Genomic DNA, 26,589 nt, shown 5'->3' on the forward strand with positions numbered 1-26,589 from the left:
AGTTGTGTACCGGGGCCTCCCACTCTTTCTATTCTGGTTAGAGACAGTTTGCGCTGTTCTGTGAAGGGAGTAGTACACAGCGTTGTGCGGGATCTTCTTGGCAATTTCTCACATGGAACAGACTGACGAGTTTTAGAAGAAACGTATTTCTTTCTGTCCATTTTGAGCCTGTAATCGAACCCACAAATGCCGATGCTCCAGATACTCAACTAGTCTAAAGAAGGCCAGTTTAAAAGCTTCTTTAAAATCAGCACAAGTCTTCAACTGTGCTAACATAATTGCAAAAGGGTTTAATGATCAAATATCCTTCTAAAATGATAACTTTAATTAGCTAAAAATGTGACATTGGAACACAGGAGTGATGGTTGCTGAAAATGGGCCTCTGAATCCGCTGTTTGCATCAACAATAGTCATTTACAACATTAACTATGTCTACACTGTATTTCTGATCAATTGTATGTTATTTTAATGGACAAAAAAAACGTTTTACTTTCAAAAACAAGGACATTTCTAAGTGACCCCACACCTTTGAACGGTAGTGTATGTCTAGTAGAGATCTGGAAGGTTTGATCATGCAAATAATGCATAACTAGGACATCTGTTGTTGTCATTCCTGAAATTGAAATGTGAATCTGAAAAATAAAACAAGTGATTTATGCAGAAATAAAATGGCCCAGTGAAGTCAAAACCGTGATTTTTCTGTGTTTTATATTTTCACACTGAGGTTGGAATAATACTGTGAACTTGTGAAAATGATAACCACTTAGCTAGCGTAAGAGCTGTTGGAGTGGAGTTTTGGCCTGCCTGGTGACTCCACCAGGTGGTAAATTAGTTAATAGACCAATAAGAAAGAGGTCAAAACCTCTGCCAATAATAGCTCATTCTCAGTTTTCCCTGCTCCACTCGGACCACTCCCAGCAAAATTGCTATTTGCTAAGAAGCCATTTTTGCTTAGAGCTCACATATAGCCTACATGAGATTATTATTATGGACAAAAGAGCAAGACTATTTTTATTTGTCAAACTGCAGCCAGGGATGAATTATTGTGTCACCAAAATAAGACCCTCGATATTTACTGGAAAGAATTAAGCCCATCTACTTGCACTTTCACCACCCTTTGAAGTTCATCATCAATTATTTAGATCTGTAACATAAAGTGTATGCTTTCCTGATGAGTATTAGTGGGAGGACTACACGTCATCGCGTGACTCCAAGTTCACTTCGATATGATGGTTACTATATCATAAAAGCATTACTTTTTCCCCCGCATAATTATTTTTACTGACAAAAAGATCCCACCTTGTCTAGTGGATTTTGTTTTGTCGACATTTGGAAAGTTTACCGGAAAAAATGGTTTCCATCAGGCCTGTCATAACATTTTTTATCCGACATGTACTTTACTCGCATAAAAAAGGTTGGATGTAAACCTGGTTAGTCAGGTACTTAATTGTTACCCAGAAATGATTTGATATTGAGATAAAAACAGCTGCATTGGACCTTTAACACCAAGTAAATACATCATATTTAAAGATTTGAACTTGCATTCTTAGCGATACCTCTCAGTATTGTGTTTCCGGCAATTCTGACACACATTTGGAATGTCATCAAATAAAATATTTACATCAGATGAACACAAACTAGGATCTCTGACGATATGTGACGACCTGCTACTATGAGGAGAAAGACTGGCTTATGACTGACTGGCAGAAAATATGACATGTACAACACATCATGAGGCTGGACAGCAATGCACAATGTACATTTTCTGTTATGAAATAAACGGTTGTGAAAATATATACAGTGACAGAGTGTGTATTGAATCTTTGAATATTTGGATAACAATGGTGGCTAGTGGGCGGAGATATAGGAGGACGGACTTGTAATGGTTGGAATGAAATTAATTCCTCCATTCCAGCCATTACAATGAGCACGTCATCCTATATCTCTACACAGCAGCCTCCTCTGATGGACAATGAGTTTTAAGCCCTTTGATTTCTCTTTTGACTGTGCAGTGAGCAATGCTAATACAATACATTCATGCTACCATGGCTTTAGTGGAGTATACATTGGTAGTACAGTATCTTGCCAGTTGCATGGTTGTATGGAGAGAGCGCACGCAAACGGCTAGGTAATGAATTTCACAATGCCTCGCCTTTCACCATTATCATATCATTTTTTTTCTTTTTTTAAAGACAGACCTTCTCCATGTGGAGCAACACTAGCCCATGTGAGGCCAGTTTGACATGATTTTGCAAGTCTATTTTGCCTTTGGATGGTTTCTACATGCAGGGGGGGTGGGTTGCTGCTACCTGTGATTCCAAGCCGTTTGCATACTGCCTCTTGTTATGCCTAGTTTCATAATACAAAAAGGTTCTGGTCCCTGTTCAGCAATATTAATACTACAGTACTGTTAGGTAAGCAGTAGTATTCCAACCACCATATAACAATGGCTAAACGGAGCTGGGTTCATGCACATCCATGCTTCAAGTCCCCTGTATGATAACCATGTTAGTGGAGATGGCTGGTGGCTGCTTACAAACAAAAGCAAAAATGCGAGAAGGTCTGGAGCTCATGGAGGAATCACGGCAACACCAATTACAATTGTAAAAATCATTACCGTTTTAAGACTACGATTGGAGTTTTGTCAGTTCGCTGCATAGTTCTGCAAGGGTTAAAAAGCAGTGAGGCAATGATTAAACTCATAATAATGACACAGGGGTCTGACTCTGCCACAGGACCCAGCCTGTGGACAACGTGGACTCTTGGACTGCAGGTAGACCAGCTGAAGGCGGGGTGGATATAGAGTAGACCATACTGGGGGTGTATTTATGTAGTAGACAAACCATTGTATACCAGGGGGTGGTGGCAGGTTGAGGGGTTTGGTTGGTGAGGGTTATGTAGACCAGCCAGGGTCTGAACAGTGTGCTGGATCTGAGCAGCAAAGAGCATGGAGAGATCCACACTACCATTTCTTCACCCCAAAATCCTTTTCTACCATCGCCCCGCCCCATCTTTCGCCTTGTTCTGTCCATAGACCACTGTTTCTTTTTGTCCTTTTGTCGGGAGTGTGTGTTTTTGCTTTGGCCAAGAGTGGGGCGGGGGGGTGCTAGGAGTCGGCCATTATCTGGTAGGAGGAGCCATTTTCAGGGGGGTTGCCGGGCAGTGGGTGCTTGGCCTCGGTGGTGGTGGTGGGTTTGGGGGGCCAGTCGGGGTCCACGCTAAGTTCCTGGGCCAGGTGCATGTAGCGCGCCTTGGGTACCTTCCTCCGGCGGCAGCACAGCAACGACAGACACTTGGCTCCCCAGAGGTCGATGCCCCCCTGGAAACAGCACGATAACAACAATGAGAAAAGGGCAAAGGAAACAGCAAAGAAAACAATGAATATTCCCCACTCATTCTCTTTCCAATTGATCCCTTTAAATTATAGACAGAATTATAGACTATAGAATTATAGCCTTTAGACAGTAGAATGACATCACATGCACTATATAACCAAAAGAAGGTAGCGATGGGATTCAGATCGGTTCACTTTATTGCAGAATGCACATTGTTTTATAATGGTTAATAATTGAGACAATTAAATAATTTCCTGGGGAACTTTCCCCTCAACAGAAAATGTTCTTAGGTCATTCAAATGAACGTCCAGCATTGCATTACGTTTTGGGGTTTGAAGTTTTTCTGCCAGAGAATTACCTCAAAACAAGCAGACAAGCTAAGATGCTGCGGTTCAGAAAAAAAGGTCATTGTGACTATTTGCAATTGGAAATGGGAGCCCATTTTACCTGCTACATATGAAGGAGGCTAAGAGTGACCATGTGTGGGACATACCAGCTAACCTGCAGTGTATACATACCTGATCTAGGCCATGCTATTTCCACTCTTATAGCGGCTTACAGGAAAGCTGTGAGGTACATGCAACAGGGGGAGCTTACTGGAGCAATATCTGTACTACTGCTGGAGCTTTAGATAGGAGGGAAGACTGGGGCAATCTTGTTCCCAGAGGAGAGTAATAACACAGGAGACCCACCAGGGGGCAGAAGAGGGGCCAGAGCACAATCAGGTCTGCACATGCAAGGTCTGGGGAGGGTATATAGAAAGAAGGAAAGAAAGAAAGAAGAGGGGGGGGGCACAGGGGGAGGTGAAAAGCGACGGTGGAAGAGAGGAGGAGCGTCAGATTTCCCAACCTGTGTTGTTGGAGCGGCATGGGTGGTGCCATAGCCGCCCTGCTTGTCTCGGCTGAAGACAAGCTTCCATAAGACGACGTCAAGGACGAGGGTCTATGGAATAATAGGTGCAGTGGGCAGGAAAGAATTACAAAGAGTAGAGTGGCTACTTGATCACACAGCGTCTCTCAAGAAGATTTTGTACGTTAGTTTTTTTTGAATAGTCAAACTATTGAAAGGACATTTAGGGTGATTTCAGGGCTGTGCCTTAGTCGTGATGATAGGCAAAAGGAGTTACTCTCAAAATAAATGAAAACAAATAAAGCGAGAGAGTGTTAACTTCATCTACAACAGAAGAACGGTGCTTTTTGGAATTTGTTGTGATGATTTTGTTTTGTGACAGATCCGTTGCTGGTGATTATCCATTGAGTGTCATTGGTTGGGGAGTGAGAGGTTGGACGCTTTGGGGAGAGCACCATCTTGTCACTGCTAAGCTGTTCTTGGGCTTGTGAGGCTCAAGAGGGGGGATAAGAGCAGCACAGTAATAGTGTCTTCTGAAAGTATTCATACCCCTGGACTTATTCCACATTTTTTAGCATTTTGTATTTTTACCCATCAACTAATAGGTGCCCTTCTTAGCGAGACATTGGAAAACTGTGGTTGAATCAGTGTTTGAAATTCACTGCTCGACTGAGGGACCTTACAGATAAACTGTATGTGTGGGGTAGTCATTAACAAATCATATTAACACAAGTACTACACACAGTGAGTCCATGCACTTATTAAGCACATTTTTTATCCCTGAACTTATTTAGGCGTGCCATAACAAAGAGGTTGAATACTTATTGACTCAAGACATTTCAGCTTTTCATTTTGTATTAATTAGTCAAAATAAACATAATGCCACTTTGACGTTATGGGCTATTGTGTGTAGGCCAGTGAAATGTTTTCTTCTCCATTTTAAATTCAGACTGTAACAACGTGGAAAAGGTCAAGGGGCGTGAATACTTCCTGAAGGCACTGTAGTGCTCCTGCTCTACTGTGCAGGGTAAGCCAGGGACATTTTCTAATAGTAAATCACTGGTGAGCTATTATCATTGGGCCACAAATCTTTAGGTCATCATTTTCTGACACCTGGAGATTGAGAGAGAAAAGGAACTAGGTGTGTAACCAACCACCCATTAGGTTGAATGAGTGGACTACAGTATGGCAGTCACTGTGGTGATTGCAGGTTGTATTTACAGGTAGGAATTATGCGATGAAGGCGATTAAGCCAAAACGTTACGCCTGTTTTTGTATATCCCGTCAATGAATGTCAAATCTAGGCAGAAATGGAGTGTTCCTTATGTTCCTGGATAGTCACCCGTTGAAGTCCTGGGGTAAGGAATGTTTTTTGGGAGGAATTGTGTGTATGTGTCCGCTAAAAGGTTCATTGGGTTACATCAATGAAAGACAATGAAGAATGTCTGGCTTTTTCATAATGAAAAGGTAGTCAAATGGTATGTCAGACAGACATTGGCCCAGCCCTCAGCTTCATCTGTTAATATTCTGCGACAGTCACTCTCCAGTCGGTCAGTAGGCCACAGTCACTCTCCAGTCAGTCAGTAGGCCACAGTCATTCTCCAGTCAGTCAGTAGGCCACAGTCACTCTCCAGTCAGTCAGTAGGCCACAGTCACTCTCCAGTCAGTCAGTAGGCCACAGTCACTCTCCAGTCAGTCAGTAGGCCACAGTCACTCTCCAGTCAGTCAGTAGGCCACAGTCACTCTCCAGTCAGTCAGTAGGCCACAGTCACTCTCCAGTCAGTCAGTAGGCCACAGTCACTCTCCAGTCAGTCAGTAGGCCACAGTCACTCTCCAGTCGGTCAGTAGGCCACAGTCACTCTCCAGTCGGTCAGTAGGCCACAGTCACTCTCCAGTCGGTCAGTAGGCCACAGTCACTCTCCAGTCAGTCAGTAGGCCACAGTCACTCTCCAGTCAGTCAGTAGGCCACAGTCAACACACAATCCAGCACCACCTGACTGAACCTAAGTGCCACTAATGAAAACATTGCATGACAAAACAAAAATTGTACATGAGAAAATTACCTATGTAACATGGTGTAAAGAGAGCTCAGAATAATGCAAAATGGACAGCACACATCTCACTTTGATGTTCATGCGTTAGTGTGTGTCTTACCTCCACCAATACAGACACGGCTGCATTGACTATGATGATGAAGAACAGAGTGATTCTCCATTCAAACGGAACACACACAATCTATATAAAAAATATAAAAAAGAGAAACAGATTCACAAGAGAACATTTAACAGACAGTGGAGCAGTGCCATGTTAATTCACAATGTCACTATTGTAGGACTCAATTCAACCAAAGCTTGAGGCTAATATCTGTATAAAGCTTGTCTCTCATGGTTGACGTCCACTCACCTCTAGGAATTCATCGATAGCAGACACAGGGTAAAACATGATGAAGAACATAAATATATACAGGCCAATACATGACACCACAAAAGGCCCTGCAGAGACGGAAGAGAGACGATAAAACCAACATGTCAGTCACACAGCAAAAGACACTCCCCCCAATGTTGCACTTTCAACAAATCTCAAACCGTCAACTGATTTTAGAACCAAAACTTAAACCTTTATCTGATTTTCAGGTAGGTATGTGGGAACATTGGTGTAAGTAGTGATCCTCACAGTTTTTGTAGCTGGGCTGTCTGAAGGGCTTCCCCTTGGAGAAGACGATGGCCACGATGAGGTACTGGAAGGAGGAGACGTAGAACAGGGAGGTGTTCTCGTAGTTCTTGATGTTGTGGTCGTCCCTCTCCTCTGAGGAGTTGTGTTCTGGCCCCAAGTTGGCACGGAGGGACGAGTTGCAGGCACTGGGAGAGGAGACACACAGGGCACACACACAGATGTTTAGCAGGAAGCAGCTTTACAAGTCAAAAGCTTACTGGCGACGTCCCTACTCTTTGAGGTAATGACACACAGGAAGACAATCACGGCTAATGTTACTGTGTTTACAGTTGGTTATTGGTTTGTTTTGGGTCTGGTACAGTTGTCTCATTGGTCCATTGGTGTTTTGTTACAGGTGTCTTATTGGTGATTTTAGACTGATACAGCTATCCTCCAATTAGTGTGTTTTGATAGGTCCAGTAGTTATTGTGGGGGTTGAACTTGGACTCACTCGGACTGTGGCGTCCAGATGTGGTACCAGGCCTGGTGTCGGACCCAGAGGAAGGCAATGGTCTGGAAGCCCAGACAGATGAGGATCTGAGTCAGCACGGAAAACAGCAGAGGGCCTGAGATCAGACCTGAGGGGGGACGCCTCGACACCAGCTCCTTCCACGCTGGGTTCAGAGACACTGGACAGAGAAGGTGGGAGAGAAAAAGAGAAGTAAGGAACCAGAAGATAGAAAGTTGGTACTAGATCAAACAAGTAATGGTCTGCAGCATCAAAAAAGGGAATTTTGCAATAACATAACGCTCCATCTAACTGGTGTTGTTTACTTACTGGTGAAGACTACGAGGAGGATGATTGCGATGTCGATGAAGAGGAACTGGAAGTCTCCCAGGTTACTGAGGATCTGACAGGGTTAGAGAGAGAAGGTCAGAGGTCAGCTACTGTATACACCAGAGAGTAATATCCATAGAATGACATATTTAATAGGATCTCTGAGGTATTCTCCTGATAGGAGTGCAGAGACTAAAGGAGGGGTACTGTACTCACAGAGTAGAGCAGGGTGACACTGATGTACTGGATGATGCTGTAGAGGGCCATGAACTTGAACACACAGAAGGAGGTGATGAGAGCCGCTCGCCCTTCTCTGTGGAGAAAGAGTCGTTTTTTATTGCGGCGCAAACGAGTGAGTCAGCATGCAAGTTCATAAGGCTGACTGATTAGCCTGGAAGCTTGGTAGTAGGATGGTGTTAGTTTGTTAGCCATGTTCAGCTGATGGTGTAGGGTAGTATTGTGGAGCTCGAGGCCCAGGGCAGGCCTACCTGATGAGGCTAGGCACACAGGAGATGTTGGGTGTCCTGGAAGTGAAGGGAGAGGCTACAGAGGCCTCCAGCTCAGAGAGAGAGATCCCACCGTGAGCCCTCTTCAAAGCCTGGAGAGCGAGGGTGGAGGAGACGGTAGAACGTTGTCAGAAACAAGAACATTTAAAGGAATGACAGTGTCTTTACTTCTATTTGCATGCTTTCAAAGAGTCTGTACTTACACCACAATCGTTTGCGCCGTCTCCACACATGCCCACAAAATAACTGCAGATGGGGAAGGAGAAGATCATTTGACTGTTGTAAATGTAATTAATGAAATGTTTTTTAAATATTTGAAAAGATCTATGAAGAGGGTGAACTGAGTCAACAGGGTTTCTACTCACTCCACACTCTGCAGTGCCTCAATGAGCTCGGTCTTCTGGTCGGGGGCCATTCTGGCAAACACGGTGCCATGCAGCACCAACTACACCAGATAGGTCAACAACAATGCATTAGACACAACCAAATCCCACAGCAGTAGCTATGCGTTTATAGGGGAATGGAGGGGTGGTGTACCTTTTGCAGCAGGTCCTGAAAGTGCTCGGTGATGACAGCAAAGGACTTGCCACTCATAGCAAAGTGGTACTGCTCCTGAGGCTTGTGAGTGTGATGCACATCCTCTAGATTGATCTGTACATCCTGTTGGGACAGGAAGGGGCAGGGAAAAGCAGGTGCAGGTGAGCAAGGGAAGAATGACATCTTGTAAATGATTGAATGGTACAACATGGCCTTTGTAGATTATCAATCGTTCTAGAGACAAACAACTTCAGTTTCCATATAAACTGACGTGGAGACCTCGAGGTATGCCACTAAATATACATATCCCTGATAGCATCTAGACACAATCTGACTGGCTGGCGGTGTGACCTCTGTGTGTGCCAGTGTCTGGAACACAGAACACACACATTCTTTCATCCATTCTTGCTGCGTGTGCTCACTGGGTAATTTCTGAGTTCTGATGTTTTCCTGCATGGATCTAAGGGGGATCAGTGTGTGTGTACATTTGTGTGTGTGTGTGTGTGTCTGTCTGAGCTGTAATGAGCCACACCCACCACCAGGGGTCCCTCACCTCCAGGCGTGGTGCTTTGCCCACATGTTTGCTGGGGTTGTCTGCATAGCGCCAAGTGATCTTGGCCGCCTGGCCATCTTTAGGGGGCAGCGCGTCGGCGATGATGACCTGGTCCTGAGGGGGAATCATGCCACAGTCCCTAGCCACCGAGATGGCCGTTAACATGTTGTCACCTGGAGGAGAGATGTTTTACACTGAGTATACAAAACATTAAAACACACTTTCCATGACAGACTGACCAGATTAATTCAGGTGAAAACTATGATCCCTTATTGATGTCATTGGGAATGGGTGCAACTCAATATTATGAAGGTGTTCCTAATGTTGGGTATACTCTGTGTATGTTGCCCTTAAGCACAAACCTATTCAAAACCATGAGGGGGAACTCCAAACAAATAACTTCCTAAGAGGGGACTTCATTCTATTCTCGAGTGTGAGACGGGGGTATTGTCCTGGCGCTCTCCCCATTGTGACACTCCAAACCTGGGTAGGGGTTGTGAGTGGGATCGGGTGGCCTGCGGGTACTGGCTCTGGACCAGCAACCTGCATGAAAGGACTTTGCGGGCGCTGAAATTCTATCTGATAGTTTGATTACATTTACACTGCTGAAAGCGACAGAGAGAGAGCGCGAGCGAGCGAGAGAAAGAGAAAAAAAAAAAGAAAGAGGGACAGGCTGGACTTTGGAGCTTTCTGCCCGTTAAGCTGCAAGACCCAGAACTATATTCGTTAGGATTCCAGGAATACCTCCATCAAACTTTGAAAACGACAACAAAAAGTAAAGTCTACTGCAGGGAGGAAGGATAGATTTAGTGTGTTACTGAATGTCTGTTTATATGTTAAACATGTTGGTGTGCCAGCTTTCTCACCAGTGACCATGACGGTGCGGATGTGTGCCCTGCGGAGGTCCTGCAGTACCCCGGAGGTCTCAGCCTTTAGCTTGTTCTGCATGATGATCAGCCCCAGGAACTCCATGTTGGCCTCCATCTGATCCCTGTTGACGTTCTGTACTTTGTGCCAGGTGAGTTTGGACTCGAGGCGGCGATGGGCCAGGGCGATGACCCGGAAGCCCTGCTTGGTGTAGTCCTCCAGAACCTCTGCAAAGTCTTCTGGAACTACACACACACACAGAGAGACAAAGAGAGCGACAGAGAGACACACAGACAAAGAGAGAGACACACACAGACAAAGAGAGAGACACACACAGACAAAGAGAGAGACACACACAGACGGAGAGAGAGACACACACACAGGCGGAGAGAGAGACACACAGGCGGAGAGAGAGACATACAGACGGAGAGAGAGACACACACAGACGGAGAGAGAGACACACACAGACGGAGAGAGAGACACACACAGACGGAGAGAGAGAGACACACAGACGGAGAGAGAGAGACACACAGACGGAGAGAGACACACAGACGGGGAGAGAGACACACACAGACGGGGAGAGAGACACACACAGACGGGGAGAGAGACACACACAGACGGGGAGAGAGACACACACAGACGGGGAGAGAGACACACACAGACGGGGAGAGAGACACACACAGACGGGGAGAGAGACACACACAGACGGGGAGAGAGACACACACAGACGGAGAGAGACACACACAGACGGAGAGAGAGAGACACACACAGACGGAGAGAGAGACACACACAGACGGAGAGAGAGAGACACACACAGACGGAGAGAGAGACACACACAGACGGAGAGAGAGACACACACAGACGGAGAGAGAGAGACACACAGACGGAGAGAGAGAGACACACAGACGGGGAGAGAGAGACACACAGACGGAGAGAGACACACAGACGGAGAGAGACACACAGACGGAGAGAGACACACAGACGGAGAGAGACACACAGACGGAGAGAGACACACAGACGGAGAGAGACACACAGACGGAGAGAGACACACACAGACGGAGAGAGACACACACAGACGGAGAGAGACACACACAGACGGAGAGAGACACACACAGACGGAGAGACACACACAGACGGAGAGACACACACAGACGGAGAGACACACACAGACGGAGAGACACACACACACACAGACGGAGAGACACACACACAGACGGAGAGACACACACAGACGGAGAGACACACACAGACGGACACAGACGGACACAGACAGGAGAATTAGACCCAACCAAATCATGAGAAAACAAAAAGATAATTACTTGACACATTGGAAAAACAGAGCAAACTAGAATGCTATTTGGCCCTAAACAGAGAGTACACAGCGGCAGAATACCTGACCACTGTGACTGACCCAAAGTTAAGGAAAGCTTTGACTATGTACAGAGTCAGTGAGCATAGCCTTGCTATTGAGAAAGGCCGCCGAAGGCAGACTGTCTTCTCTTGAAAGCCCGGTCTATGTGCACACTGCCCACAAAATGAGGTGGAAACTGAGCTACACTTCCTAACCTCCTGCCAATGTATGACAATATTAGAGACACATATTTCCCTCAGATTACACAGACCCACAAAGAATTAAAGAACAAATCCAATTTTGATAAACTCCCATATCTATTGGGTGAAATACCAGTGTGCCATCACAGCAGATTTGTGACCTGCTGCCACAAGAAAAAGGGCAACCAGTGAAGAACAAAAACCATTGTAGACACAACCTATTTTTATGTTTATTCATGTTATGTATTTGCACATCATTACAACACTGTATAAACTCAGCAAAAAAAAAAAAAAGAAATGTCCCTTTTTCAGGACCCTGTCTTTCAAAGATAATTAGTAAAAATCCAGATCTTCATTGTAAAGGGTTTAAACACTGTTTCCCATGCTTGTTCAGAGAACCATAAACAATTATGAACATGCAGCTGTGGACCCCTCGTTAAGACACTAACAGCTTACAGACAGTAGGCATTCAAGGTCACATTTATGAAAACTTAGGACACGAAAGAGGCCTTTCTACGGAGGAAAACACCAAAAGAAAGATGCCCAGGGTCCCTGCTCATCTGCGAGAACGTGCCTTAGGCATGCTGCTAGGAGGCATGAGGACTGCAGATGTGGCCAGGGCAATAAATTGCAATGTTCGTACTGTGAGATGCCTAAGAGAGACAATACGGACAGCTGATCGTCCTCGCAGTGGCAGACCACATGTAACACCAGCACAGGATCAGTACATCCGAACATCACACCTGCGGAAAGGTACAGGATGGCAACAACTGCCCGAGTTATACCAGGAACGCACAATCCCTCAATCAGTGCTCAGACTGTCCGCAATAGGCTGAGAGGCTGGACTGAGGGCTTGTAGGCCTGTTGTAAGGCAGGTCCTCACCAGACATCACCGGCAACAACGTTGCCTATGGGCACAAACCCACCGTTGCTGGACCAGACAAGACTGGCAAAAAGTGCTCTTCACTGACGAGTTGCGGTTTTGTCTCACCTAAGGTAATGGTCGGATTCGCGTTTATCGTTGAAGGAATGAGCGTAACACTGAGGCCTGTACTCTGGAGCGGGATCGATTTGGAGGTGGAGGGTCCGTCATGGTCTGGAGCGGTGTGTCACAGCATCATCGTACTGAGCTTGTTGTCATTGCAGGCAATCTCAACGCTGTGCGTTACAGGGAAGACGTCCTTCTCCCTCATGTGGTACCCTTCCTGCAGGCTCATCCTGACATGACCCTCCAGCATGACAATGCCAACAGTCATACTGCTCGTTCTGTGCGTGATTTCCTGCAAGAGAGGAATGTTTGTGTTCTGCCATGGCCAGTGAAGAGCCCGGATCTCTTTGAGCACGTCTGGGACCTGTTGGATCGGAGGGTGAGGGCTAGGGCCATTCCCCCCAGCAATGTCTGGGAACTTGCAGGTGCCTTGGTGGAAGAGTGGGGTAACATCTCACAGCAAGAACTGGCAAATCTGGTACAGTCCATGAGGAGGAGCTGCACTGCAGTACTTAATGCAGCTGGTGGCCACACCAGATACTGACTGTTACTATTGATTTTGACCCCCCCTTTGTTCAGGGACACATTATTACATTTCTGTTAGTCACATGTCTGTGGAACTTGTTCAGTTTGTATCAGTTGTTGAATCTTGTTATGTTCAAACAAATATTTACACATGTTAAGTTTGCTGAAAATAAACGCAGTTGACGGGGGACATTTCTTTTTTTGCTGAGTTTAGACATATGACATTGAAATTACTATTCTTTTGGAACTTGTGTAATGTTCCCAGTAAATGTTTTATAGTTTATTATCCATTTCACTTGCTTTGGCAAAGTAAACATTGGTTTGCCAATATAGCCCTTAAATAGACATTGTTTGTGTGTGTGAGAGAGAGTGAGAGATGGGTTCAGAAACTTCTTGGAAATGAAGGAAAAGACAAGATTCCAGGCAGTAAACTTTTGAAACTGCTGGTCTTTGATCATGCCACTACACTGTTGACATCAAAGCAGTCAATTATCTCACTTGGTTAGACCAAGGGACTAACAATTCAGTAGCAGAGCATGCGTTCATTACTATACTGACCGTAACTTATTCTCAATAGGAGCGTCTGCAAAGTGTATAGGCAAATTCAGAGTAAACAGTTAAGAGACCAACCAGTATCTTTCTTGCAGAGGCTGGCCACCACCTCTGGCGCCCCCTTGAGGTAGGCATCCATGCGCTTCTCCCCCAGCAGACGGGCCACCACACACATCCTCTGCAGCGCCGAGGAGAAGGGGAACTGACGCACGATACCAATCTCATAGGCCGACTGCATGAGGACACAACAGAGAATGACCTTTAACCTCCAGATCTTTCACCTCTACGTAAAGGTACAATAAATATTCAAAACTTGAGATTGCACTACTTACCGACAAGTCATACAGCTCCTACAATGTGAAAGACAAGAACATAGAGTGAACGTACAGTCAAACAGTGCATTTCAAAGAATGCGAGAGGAACATAGAATGTGAACATAGAAAACCCAGATACCATTCAGAACTATGATTAACATGAACTTGAACGTTTACACATGACCAAGAGCTAACAGCAACAGACCAAATCAACATGTGATGAGGGATACATGATCAATGCTGAGGGTGTGTGTACATTGGGGGCAGCACTGAGCCTTGCTCTCAGGAAGGGTAACCTGTTCGCACCATGTCCTGTTCAGGTGACATGACGGGCTCGGGGGGCATCAGTTGCTTGGGGGGCCGCACCACGGTGGGCATGATACGGTTGTGGAGGGATGTCTCCTCCTCAGTGGCCTCCTCCAGGATCTGACACGGAGAGGAGTCAACATTAGAAAATCTAAGCAGCATCGAAAGTCAAGATTTCAGCTGACCAGCATCTCAAAATGGATACCATAAGTGTGATCGGAACAACATTGAAAGTCAGGGAGAAGCAAATATCTGTCTGAAAATAGAAGCCGGAAAATCTCTCAAAGCAACATATTTTGAGTCAACATTTCTGAGCATGAAACACATTGTTTGGGTAAAGAAAGAGTGAAGGACACACAGGTTAGAGATTAAGGGTAAAGTTTCAGTCACTCACCCAGCCTGTGGCCTCGAACATCTTCAGATCCAGAGGGTCTCCGGACAGCTTGCCATCGATATTGGTAAGAGAGTGGCAGGTGGCCATGCAGGCTACAAACTGGGACTTAACCAGAGTGTCCTTGTAGGCATTCTCCTCTGACATGTGGAAAGTCCCCTTCTCCACTCTCTGGACTCCCCACAGGTCTAATCCATCCTCTGTGAGTGTACCTGTCTGAAGACAGAGGCACAAAGTGAATAGGGGAGATATATAGCACTAACTGTTGGGGAGGGCGATTACCATACCGGATCACCACACCACGACTAGTTTCCCCAGCACAGCCTCTCCTCTACCAATGTGTGTGTGTGTGTGTGTGTGTGTGTCCACCTTGTCGAAGCAGACCAGGTTGAGCTGGCCACAGATGTTGATCCTCTGGGGGCTGATGCAGAAGATGCCGATGCGTTTGAGGCGGCGCTGGGCGTACACGATGCCCGCCGTCATGGCAGCGGGCAGCGCGGGGGGCACAGTGATGGTGATGATGTCCAGGGACTCAATGATGATGGTCTTGGCTGGCACCTGGGGTACAGTAGACAAGGGAAAAAATGACAATACAGCAGGGGTTACTGTAGGGACCGAATTGGTCGTGAAGCTAACTAGCCATAATAGTCCACTGTGACCTAGAAACCTTCTACAGCCTCTATAGGACTAGTCACTGTCCCTCCCACTCCCAGCCCAGCCAGAGTATAGTGTACTGTGTGGCCCAGTACATTGTTCATGATGCTGAGGACGATGGAGTAGACAAAGCCGATGCCAGCTATAGCCACCAGGCACAGAAGGAAGAGGTAGGCGTCGCGGTACAGCTTGAAGTCGGTGGGCTTGGGGTACAGGATGGAGCGCACCAGCTGGCCCTTAGCTGTGCTGAAACCTGGGGGGGATGGAGGAGGAGCTACATTCAGAATATGGTAAACACTCCTTATTTTATTATCCAAAATCAGATCATGATCGTACAACAATTTGAAAAGGCATACTGTGTGTGTTGTGACTGAGGACACGAACGGACACACAGACGGCTAACCTGTGCGGACCACCACTGCCTTGACCAGCTCCCCTGAGTAGAAGCGGGTCTGTATGACGTGCGTGCCACAGAAGAGGGTGTGTCTCTTGTGCTCCTCCATGCTGTAAGCTGCGTCACCCTCCTTGTCCCCTTCGCCTGGGTTGGGGAGGTTGGTCTTGGTGACTGGCACACTCTCGCCTTGGGGGAAGGGGAAGAGCCAGGTATTTACAGAGTGTAGTGTTGTGTCAAATAAATATATTTTAGAATTGTGTATTTGGCAAGTGACCAGCAGTGAGAGAGCGAGAAGGCAGAATCTCCAAGTCTCACCTGTCAGCATGCTCTCGTTGACGATGCAGGTGCCGCTGATCAGCACCGCGTCGCAGGGCATAATGGTCCCATTGCTAGGGATGACCATGACGTCGCCGGGCACCAGGTCAGTGGACAGGGCCTCCTCGATGTCTATTAGGATTCAACAGAGGGGAGAGCAGGTGTGGAGAGAGGAGGGGAATGCAGGGAAAGGACAGAGGGAGAGAGGAGTGGAAGGAAGGGAGGAGGATAAAAGAGGTATTCTGTGCGTCAGAGCCCCAGTCTTGTTCGGAACATCTCTCATTACTCACACCCATCTGGGCAGCAGGGGGAAAATGCTGAGGCATCACATGCACAGCCTGAGCCCGCTGTGGGAGCGCACACACACACACGGATAAGTGTGCCGTTGTACTGGTGAATTGAACACTAGTCAAAGTGCATGAAATCTTAGTGAGTTATATTAGACAAACCGTTGCTGGCTCTGCAGACTGAAACTCGGACAATACTGTGTGCTGACACCATGTCATGAAGCGTGACGTATTGCTGAAAAGGAGAGAACAGCTAATAAGCATAACCACACATCAGGTGCTACAAAAACAGTTAATAGATTCTCAATGTCCCTTGAAATTCCCAGAGAAGACTTTGCTGCCCCCTCCCCATCCATCCAACCTCTCTCTTTATCGCCCTCTTCCATATGCTGTGTGATTCTAAGGGGGCGATCTCCTTCTTTGTGTAAACCTAGGGGCCCAGGTGAAGCCTCCACCCCTTCCATCTCTACTTATGCAGTGTGATTGTAAGGGGGTGAACCCAGGGCCCTAGAGTGGGGAGGGGGCTAAAGTCTGTTTTAGTCCAGATGAGCCTAATTCAGCCTGGTTCCAGCCAGTTCAGAAAGGCCCCAGACTCACCTTTTGATTATTGAATACATTTTTCCAAATTGTGGAAGGAATAATAAGATTGGGGATGAGAGGGGTTGAGAAAGAGAGGACAGACAAAAAGGGATAGATCAAAATCAAAGGTTATTTGTCACGTACGCCGAATAGACCTTACAGTGAAATGCTTACTTACAGGCTCTAACCAATAGTGCGGAGGAAAAAAAAGTGTGTGTGTGTGTAGGTAAGTAAAGAAATAAGAGGAGACCAAGGGGCGGGGACAGACATACCTTTTTGATGGTGTACAGCGAGGTAGCTATGGAAATGACCGACATAAAGACGATGGCTGCGGCATAGTAGTAGTACTCATCAGCGCTCCACAGGATCACACTGAAGAGCTGGAAGATGTAGAAAGGGTTGAGGACCTGCAGGAGGGAAGGAAAGGAGGGAAAGAAAGAAAGAGGCAAGTCAAACAACTTCTTGAAAACAACAAGCTGCAACAAGACATCCACTTTGACATTCACTCGAATAATGCCTGATTAAGCCCTATAGCAGGCTAACCATAATATGTCATGTTTGGCTCAATAGTGGGAAAAGGGTATAAATGTGAAATACCTCGACACATATGGTTCAATTTGTTTCTTTATACAGAGAGTGCAGCAGACAGAGTGAGGGAGACAGACAGAGCACAGAGACATGGAGACTGTCGCAGAGACCGCGGGGTCAAAGAGAGCGAGAGAGACGTCAGAGAAATAGAAAGACAATAAGGAGCTGAGAGGAACTGCGGAGGTGGAAAATGCTGTTTTTACTGACATTGTTGGCCCTGTTCACAGTGTTCACTCATTAGACTAAAGACAACCTCCCTGCAACAACTCAGAATCTAAATCTGTCTGGTCAGAAAAAAAGAAGCTTAAAGCCAAGTTGGCTTCCATTCAACAGAACTTTCCCATTAAAATGCCAGGCACAGGAGCTCATTATCTTGATCATTATCTCAGCTAAATTAGCTATTGATTTTGATAGGCACCTTTGGATGTAAATAATTCATATAGACTTATGTTATCAATGAGCTCTGGTAAGAAAATCAAGCATCCTTTAAGTAGTGGGTATGAACACTTTATTCACTCTTACACCCAAAACCTCTCATACCTCTTTGATTAGAAGCTTAAAAACTGAAGGCACTTTCACTGCAATTTCATTCACTCCGAAAAACAGTCTCCTGTGGGAAAGCACGAGAGAACAAAGGTTTAACATTTACAGTTCAAACTAACAACTCAACTTTATAACAAATGTTCGTCTCACAGACACAATGTGTCTAATAAAACCATTGATAAGGTGTGACACTGACAGTGCTACATTAAGTAGGTCAGAGTCACACACATGAACACACTCTCTCCCTCCCTCTAGATGCTGGGTGAGTGACACATGGGGAACAGAAGGCCAGCTCTGAGCAGACTGACACCCAACAGGGCTATTAGAAGGTGTTGTCAGGGCTTTGGAAGTCTGGGCGTCTAAGGTGACAGAGAGGCTGCTGTGGCCTGCAGTATCTGCTTTCAACCGTGAAGTCTGGCAGTGGGGGATGGGGGTAACGAATCTACCGTAGGAAGGGCAGGGTTAAGTGTAAGAGTAACAATATACATTTTGCAGGTACCAGTACCACCTTTGAGTGACTTAGCTAATGCACCAAAACCAAGCATTCCTATGGGGTGAATTTAACCTCAACACATCACATTGCTCAAACCATCATGGCCTTCCACTCTGTACAAGGTGTTTGGTATAAGTTACCTGTACTCCTGCTGGTTGCTGGTGAGCCCCGTGCTGTGCTCTGAGTGGACGGTGGAACAGGTCACCTCCCGGTCCTCCAGGCCCCTGTGAGTGTGTGTGTGTGTGAGTGAGTGAAAGAAGGGAAACGAGGCCTCCATTAGAACATTTGCTTGGACATGCATTACACAAACCATTTGGAAAGTATCCAGGTCACTGGCTATAATAATGGTCTGTTAAATTGCTTACGTTAATACTTCAAAATTGTGGACCTCGTCGTTCCAGTAGTACTTTGTGCTATGGAGTGTAAAATAGCGAATCTGAAGGGAGAAAGAAATAAGAATGTTAGCAAAAATAACTAAGGCAGAAACTTTTTTGATTTGTGCTTTTCCCTCCCCATTTCATTGACCATAAAGATGTATACTTTTGAGCGTGAGCTTATGTGAGAAAGAAACCAGTAAAAAAAGCAAAAAGACGTGTGTTATTGTGTGTGCCATCGCATGGTATTACCTGAGTGGGTTGGTACTCTGCGTACTTCCTGATTAACTCCTGGGTGAAGCCGTCCGAGGGGTGGGGGGAGTGTCCATTGGTCATGGGGGGAGTGGTCTGGGTCTCCAGGCTGTCAAAGGGGTTTCTTCCAGGGGCCAGCATCACACGCACCTTGGCCAGGAACCAGCGCTTAAAGTCATCCTGAGACACACACATACCATCAGCGGTGACAGGTTCTCTGGTATTCACGTATTTGGACAGTGAAGCTAAATTTCCTTCGTATGTGAGGAGCCTACGATTCAGTGAAGGACATTCAGATTTTGATGCATTATACGTGTTTGTACAGGTGGTGCAAAAAGTCAGATTGACACCTTAAGTCAACTTCTCTCATATCCTACAGTAGGAAGGAACATGAATATGATTGATAAGATTCCCAATAAGTACTGAATGGTGACGTGTGTCCTGAAAGTGGCCATTGTGATTACCATGGAAGTTTCGATGCTAATTGTTTACGTCACATTTTTTGTTGAATGTTGGCTGTATTTCATGAACCTACACAAATCCAGTGTCAGGAAATCCTTATAAACTTTTGCTCATGGGTGTGGAGATGTGCGGTTATTAAGGATTGTCCAATAACACATGACTTATGTTTGAATAAGACAACACTTAATTAAGGACTAATAAATGGCTAATAAGATACTTAAAAATACACTAACGAACTACAAATTGGTGGCTGATATGTCTACTTTAAAATGAAGTCTTATGAAAATATTCAGAATGGCTTACGGTTGATTGGAGCAGCACCACTTCGGCCTCTCTGACGGTGGTCCGGGTGCAGGTGGCCTTCACACACCATTCTGGCATCCAGTAGAGCAGCAGCAGGAGGAAACCCCCTGTACACAGCACCCCCAGGCTCACCACTGCCACACGCCACCGACACACACGGTACCCCTGGAGCTCCTAACGGGGGCCAGAGGGGACGGTTAAAATGGCAGTTCATATGGGGTCCTCAGGGGAGTTTGAGTCAAGTTTTAACATGAGTTCGTATCCCATTTGATTTGAATAAAATATTAGGCGTTGGCATATGTGTAATTCAGAGCGAGAGAGCGGGAAAGAAATTGCGAGAGAGCGGGAGGGAAAAGAAGAGCGGGAGGGAAAAGAAGAGCGGGAGGGAAAAGAAGAGCGGGAGGGAAAAGAAGAGCGGGAGGGAAAAGAAGAGCGGGAGCGAAAAGAAGAGCGGGAGCGAAAAGAAGAGCGGGAGCGAAAAGAAGAGCGGGAGCGAAAAGAAGAGCGGGAGCGAAAAGAAGAGCGGGAGGGAAAAGAAGAGCGGGAGGGAAAAGAAGAGCGGGAGCGAAAAGAAGAGCGGGAGCGAAAAGAAGGGCGGGAGCGAAAAGAAGAGCGGGAGGGAAAAGAAGAGCGGGAGGGGTAGGAAGAGCGGGAGGGGTAGGAAGAGCGGGAGGGGTAGGAAGAGCGGGAGGGGTAGGAAGAGCGGGAGGGGTAGGAAGAGCGGGAGGGAAAAGAAGAGCGGGAGGGGTAGGAAGAGCGGGAGGGGTAGGAAGAGCGGGAGGGGTAGGAAGAGCGGGAGGGGTAGGAAGAGCGGGAGGGGTAGGAAGAGCGGGAGGGGTAGGAAGAGCGGGAGGGGTAGGAAGAGCGGGAGGGAAAAGAAGAGCGGGAGGGGTAGGAAGAGCGGGAGGGAAAAGAAGAGCGGGAGGGAAAAGAAGAGCGGGAGGGAAAAGAAGAGCGGGAGGGAAAAGAAGAGCGGGAGGGAAAAGAAGAGCGGGAGGGGTAGGAAGAGCGGGAGGGAAAAGAAGAGCGGGAGGGAAAAGAAGAGCGAGAGGGAAAAGAAGAGCGAGAGGGAAAAAACTTGAGGTAAAATAAGAAAACACACCATCTCATCCTCCTCATCCTTATTCACGATCTTCAGTTCTTCCTTCTCCATTCTGCAGATAAGTCACCAAGGCCACAGAGCACAGCTTCATTGAAACAAGAACACAATGACACCACTACATGAGAATGTGAGTCTTCCCCAGTACGAGAGGAAAAGTATATCCCAGAGTATGTGTCCAACCCAGTGCATACCAGAACATGAATCAACCACACCACTAGTGTAGTGACTGAAACCAGAACCATATACACACAGACATCTGAATGAATGAATGATGAACTAGAATAGACCGGACAGGGCTTGAATATTTGGGAGCAAACATTAGGGTTGGAAATTGCCAGGGACCTCACGATACGATATAATCATGATTCTTAGGTGCCAATACAATATGTATTTGATACTGAAATATTATTATGATTTGATGTTCCAAACATATTACTCACTATTAGGGTTGCACATTTTGGGGAATATTCAGGAGGTGGAAACTATGTGGGAATTAACGGGAATATATTAATACCATTTAAAATGTAGATGTTTATTTGCATTGGATATATTTACCATATGGAGACAAACAAACATTTTACCTTATCATAAGTAGACATAATTGCAAATGATTAAATCGTTCCAATAGAAAAAAACAAAAAAAACAGTTACTAACTGAACTTTAATTAAATGAGCTGACTCTTCACATGGGATGATTTCACTGAACAAAAAAAGGGAATATTGAATGATCCCCAATGATTCATTGCATCTCCCAAAAACGTTTTCAACATATATCTGTAGATGGAATTGTATTTGGGGAAACATTTTTTTTCTTCTAATCTTTACAGGAAAATGCCACAGGCACTATCTGATGTGTGGAGACATTTCACTGCAGCTAATGTAGAAGGAAAAGCTGTGTACATTTTGCAAATACTGTGCCAAATCATATGTGAAGAATGCAACAAAGATGCGGAATCATCTGGCCAAGTGTATAAGTGTATTGGTCTAAAGTGGAGGAGTCCTACCCTCACATCACACCCATTGACTGTGCTGCTCATGCATTGAATCTGCTCCTCAAGGACATCATGGCACTGAAAACAATGGATACACTCTACAAGAGAGCCAAGGAAATGGTTAGGTATTTGAAGCTTCATCAAGTTATAGCAGCAATCTACCTCACCAAGCAAAGTGAGAAGAATAAGAGCACCACATTGAAGCTGCCCAGCAACACCTGTTGGGGTGGTGTTGTCATCATGTTTGACAGTCTCCCGGAGGGGAAGGAGTCTCTCCAAGAAATGTCCATATCACAGTCTGCCGATATGAACAGCCCCATCAAGAGGATCCTCCTTGATGATGTATTTTGGGAGAGAGTGGTAAGCAGCCTGAAACTCCTGAAACCTATAGCAGTAGCCATTGCACAGATTGAGGGAGACAATGCCATCCTGATGTTCAGACTCTGCTTGCAGATGTAGGAGAAGAAATCCGTACTACCCTGCCCACTTCACTGTTGCTCCAAGCAGAGGAAACTGCAGTTTTGAAATACATCAAAAAGCGTGAAGACTTCTGCCTGAAGCCCATACACACCACTACGTACATGTTGTACCCCAAGTTTGCTGGCAAGAGCATCCTGTCTGGCGCAGAGATCAACAAGGCCTATGGTGTCATCACTACCGTGTCCCACCACCTTGGCCTGGATGAGGGCAAGGTTCTTGACAGTCTGGCAAAGTACACTTCCAAGCAAGGGCTTTGGGATGGAGATACAATATGGCAGTCGTGCCAACATATCTCATCAGCCAGCTGTTGTAAGGGACTTTGTGGATCTGAGGCTCTTTCCCCCGTTGCCTCAATCATCCTCCAAATCCCACCAACATCAGCCGCCTCAGGGCGCAACTGGTCCTTGTTTGGGAACACACACACGCGCGCGCACCAAAGCACGCAACAGGCTGACCAATACAAGGGTTGAAAAATTGGTGGCCATCCGGGCAAATTTGAGGCTTTTTGAGCCTGACAACAAGCCATCCTCAACAAGGTTGGAAAGTGACAGTGAAGATGAGACCTCAGAGTCTGATGTTCAAGAGGTGGACATTGAGGAGGTCCAGGAAGAAGACATGGAAGCCTGAGAGGAAGACAACCAAAGCTTAAGTTTCTAGACTATAATTTTACAGATGTATGTTGAAAACGTTTTTGGGAGATGCAATGGATCATTGGGGATCATTCAATATTCCCTTTCTTTTGTTGTTCAGTGAAATCATCCCATGTGAAGAGTCAACTCATTTAATTAAAGTTCTATTCGTAACTAAAAAGTTCGAAATAAAACAATTGGAAGGATTTAATAATTTGCCATTATGTCTACTTATGATAAGGTAAAAGGTTTACGTTTCGGTCTCCATATGATATGGAAAATATATCAATGCAAAAAAAACATCTACATTTAAATGGCATTAATATTAATTCGCATATATTCCCGTTAATTCCCACAGAAAGGTTCCACGTCTGAATATTCCCTAGTCCCTTCCCTTGTCCCTAACCCTGGCTACCTACTAGTCGCACGTAAGGCTGGGCAATATGACCAAAATGTTATCACAGTAAACCTTTTTTTTATAGAAGTTATGGCAGTATTTAAATGTATTTTATGTTTTTGATTAATACAAGTTCAGAATTTGCTTTTATGAGTAGTGCATGACCCTAGGGTGGCAACGCATACAGTTGAAGTCAGAAGTTTACATACACATAGGTTGAAGTCATTAAAACTACATTTTCAACCACTCCACAAATTTCTTGTTGACAAACTATAGTTTTGACAAGTCGGTTATGACATCTACTTTGTGCATGACACAAGACATTTTTCCAACAATTGTTAACAGACAGATTATTTCACTTATAATTCACTGTATCATTCCAGTGGGTCAGAAGTTTACATACACTAAGTTCACTGTGCCTTTAAACAGCTTGGAAACTGCCAGAAAATGAGGTCATGGCTTTAGAAGCTTCTGATAGGCTAATTGACATAATTTGAGTCAATTGGAGGTGTACCTGTGGATGTATTTCAAGGCCTACCTTCAAACTCTGTGCCTCTTTGCTTGACATCATGGGAAAATCAAAAGAAAACCTCAGAAAATAAATTGTAGACCTCCACAAGTCTGGTTCATCCTTGGGAGCAATTTCCAAACGCCTGAAGGTACCACGTTCATCTGTACAAACAATAGTACGCAAGTAGCCGTCACACCGCTCAGGAAGGAGACGTGCTCTGTCTGCTAGAGATTAAAGTACTTTGATGCAAAAAAGTGCAAATCAATCCCAGAACAACAGCAAATGACCTTGTGATGATGCTGGAGGAAACGGATACAAAAGTATCTATATCCACAGTAAAACGAGTCCTACAATCGACATAACCTGAAAGGTCGCTCAGCAAGGAAGAAGCCACTGCTCCAAAACCACCATAAAAAAAAGCCAGACTACGATTTGCAACTGCACACAGGGACAAACATCGTACTTTTTGGAGAAATGTCCTCTAGTCTGATGAAACAAAAATAGAACAGTTTGACCATAATGACCATCCTTATGTTTGGAGGAAAAAGGGGGAAGCTTGCAAGCCGAAGAACCCCATCCCAACCGTGAAGCACGGGGGTGGCAGCATCATGTTGTGGGGGTGCTTTGCTGCAGGAGGGACTGGTGCACTTCAAAAAATAGATGATATCATGAGGAAGACTAATTCTGTGGATATATTGAAGCAACATCTCAAGACATCAGTCAGGAAGTTAAAGCTTGGTTGCAAATTTGTCTTCCAAATGGACAATGACCCCAAGCACACTTCCAAAGTTGTGGCAAAATGGCTTAAGTCAAGGTATTGGAGTGGCCATCACAAATCCCTGACCTCAATCCCATGCCTCAATCCCATGGACATGTTGTGGGCAGAACTGAAAAGCAATGTGCGAGCAAGGAGGCCTACTAATCTGACTCAGTTACACCAACTCTGTCAGGAGGAATGGACCAAAATTCACCCAACTTATTGTGGGAAGCTTGCGGAAGGCTACCTAAAACATTGGACCCAAGTTACACAATTTCGGGATAGAAGTCCAGTGAAACTGGAGGGCTCGCAATTCAAACAAATAATCATCAAATTATGGATATTAAACATTTAGGTACACAAGGGTAATATCGGCTGAAAGCTTAAATTCTTGTTACAGTAGCTATTACAGCGAAAACATGCTTTGCGATTGTTTGAGGACAGTGCTCCACATCCAAAATATTTTTACACCAGCACAGGTTTCATACATTCAAAACTAATCTGAAAAACTCAGACATGAAAGCATCAAACTTTGACATGAAAGCGAATAAATGCCAGGGAGAAGTTTTGTGACAAGGCAGGAACCAAAGTGTTGACAAGTGTTTCCTAGGGGGACCCTATAATCTTTGGCTACATTGGATATTTTCTCTTAGCTACTTCATGTAGCTAACATTCTTGCTTCACTTATGCCTCTTTGATTTAGAAGATACTGTTGCTCAAAAAACATTCAGATGTACAGTACCAGTCAAAAGTTGACACACCTACTCATTCAAGGGTTTTTCTTTATTTTGACTATTTTCTACACTGTACAATAGTGAAGACATCAAAACTATGAAATAACACGCATGGAATCATGTAGTAACCAAAAAGTTTTAAAAAAAATCTAAATATATTTGAGATTCTTCAAAGTAGCTACCCTTTGCCTTGATGACAGCTTTGCCCTCTTGGCATTCTCTCAACAAGCTTCACCTGGAATGCTTTTCCAACAGTGTTGAAGGAGTTCCCACATATACTGAACACTTTTTGACAGCATTTCCTTCACTCTGCGGTCCAACTCATCCCAAACCATCTCAATTGGGTTAAGATCAGGGGAATTTGTAGAGGCCAGGTCATCTAAAGCAGCACTCCAACCTGGAGGTGTGTTGGGTCCTTGTTCTGTTGAAAAACAAATGATCGTCCCACTAAGCACAAACCAGATGATATGGCGTATCACTGCAAAATGCTGTGGTAGCTATGCTGCTTAAGTGTGCCTTGAATTCTAAATAGATCACAGACAGATCACCAACAAAGCACCCCCACACCACCTCCTCCATGCTTCACTGTGGGAACCACACATGCCGAGATCATCCGTTCACCTACTCTGCGTCTCACAAAGACATGGCGGTTGGAACCATAAACCTCAAATTTGGACTCATCAGACCAAATTACAAATTTCCACCAGTCTAATGTCCATTGCTCATATTTCTTGGCCCAAGCAAGTCTCTTCTTCTTATTGGTCTCATTTAGTAGTCGTTTCTTTGCAGAAATTCGACCATGAAGGCCTGATTCACGCAGTCTCCTCTGAACAGTTGATGTGTCTGTTACTTGAACTCTGAAGCATTTATTTGGGCTGCAATTTCTGAGGCTGGTAAATCTAATGAACGTATCATCTACAGGAGATGTAACTCTGGATCTTCCTTTCCTGTGGCGGTCTTCATAAGAGCCAGTTTCATC

At 45.4% G+C, this 26,589-nt stretch overlaps 1 protein-coding gene across 3 annotated transcripts in view; it reads right to left on the reverse strand.

Annotated features, from left to right (window-relative positions):
* Nucleotides 1-310: 310 nt before the first annotated feature.
* Nucleotides 311-26,589, reverse strand: part of LOC110497425 (polyamine-transporting ATPase 13A3) — a 52,243-nt gene continuing 25,964 nt past the window's right edge. For 2 of the 3 annotated variants that reach the window (XM_036958845.2, XM_090196568.1), the window contains 30 exons: nt 21,111-21,195; nt 20,009-20,182; nt 19,244-19,423; nt 18,983-19,053; nt 18,758-18,841; nt 18,122-18,191; nt 17,266-17,400; nt 16,577-16,649; nt 16,128-16,259; nt 15,822-15,998; nt 15,514-15,671; nt 15,134-15,322; nt 14,768-14,980; nt 14,374-14,493; nt 14,086-14,103; nt 13,832-13,985; nt 10,137-10,382; nt 9,271-9,443; nt 8,718-8,840; nt 8,546-8,625; nt 8,384-8,426; nt 8,163-8,272; nt 7,891-7,987; nt 7,675-7,747; nt 7,348-7,525; nt 6,858-7,042; nt 6,588-6,676; nt 6,339-6,419; nt 4,185-4,277; nt 311-3,319 (listed from right to left, as the gene is read on the reverse strand). In XM_036958845.2, the coding sequence (XP_036814740.2) occupies nt 3,107-3,319; nt 4,185-4,277; nt 6,339-6,419; nt 6,588-6,676; nt 6,858-7,042; nt 7,348-7,525; nt 7,675-7,747; nt 7,891-7,987; nt 8,163-8,272; nt 8,384-8,426; nt 8,546-8,625; nt 8,718-8,840; nt 9,271-9,443; nt 10,137-10,382; nt 13,832-13,985; nt 14,086-14,103; nt 14,374-14,493; nt 14,768-14,980; nt 15,134-15,322; nt 15,514-15,671; nt 15,822-15,998; nt 16,128-16,259; nt 16,577-16,649; nt 17,266-17,400; nt 18,122-18,191; nt 18,758-18,841; nt 18,983-19,053; nt 19,244-19,423; nt 20,009-20,182; nt 21,111-21,161 (3,783 nt within the window). In that variant the 5' untranslated portion in view covers nt 21,162-21,195 and the 3' untranslated portion in view covers nt 311-3,106. The remainder of the gene's footprint in view (nt 3,320-4,184; nt 4,278-6,338; nt 6,420-6,587; nt 6,677-6,857; nt 7,043-7,347; nt 7,526-7,674; nt 7,748-7,890; nt 7,988-8,162; nt 8,273-8,383; nt 8,427-8,545; nt 8,626-8,717; nt 8,841-9,270; nt 9,444-10,136; nt 10,383-13,831; nt 13,986-14,085; nt 14,104-14,373; nt 14,494-14,767; nt 14,981-15,133; nt 15,323-15,513; nt 15,672-15,821; nt 15,999-16,127; nt 16,260-16,576; nt 16,650-17,265; nt 17,401-18,121; nt 18,192-18,757; nt 18,842-18,982; nt 19,054-19,243; nt 19,424-20,008; nt 20,183-21,110; nt 21,196-26,589) is intronic. The other variant, XM_036958882.2, reaches the window with a different exon arrangement.

This window comes from Oncorhynchus mykiss, chromosome 1 (assembly GCF_057628025.1).
Source record: "Oncorhynchus mykiss isolate SJ-2025 chromosome 1, ASM5762802v1, whole genome shotgun sequence".
In the NCBI taxonomy this organism is placed as follows: Eukaryota; Metazoa; Chordata; class Actinopteri; order Salmoniformes; family Salmonidae; genus Oncorhynchus; species Oncorhynchus mykiss.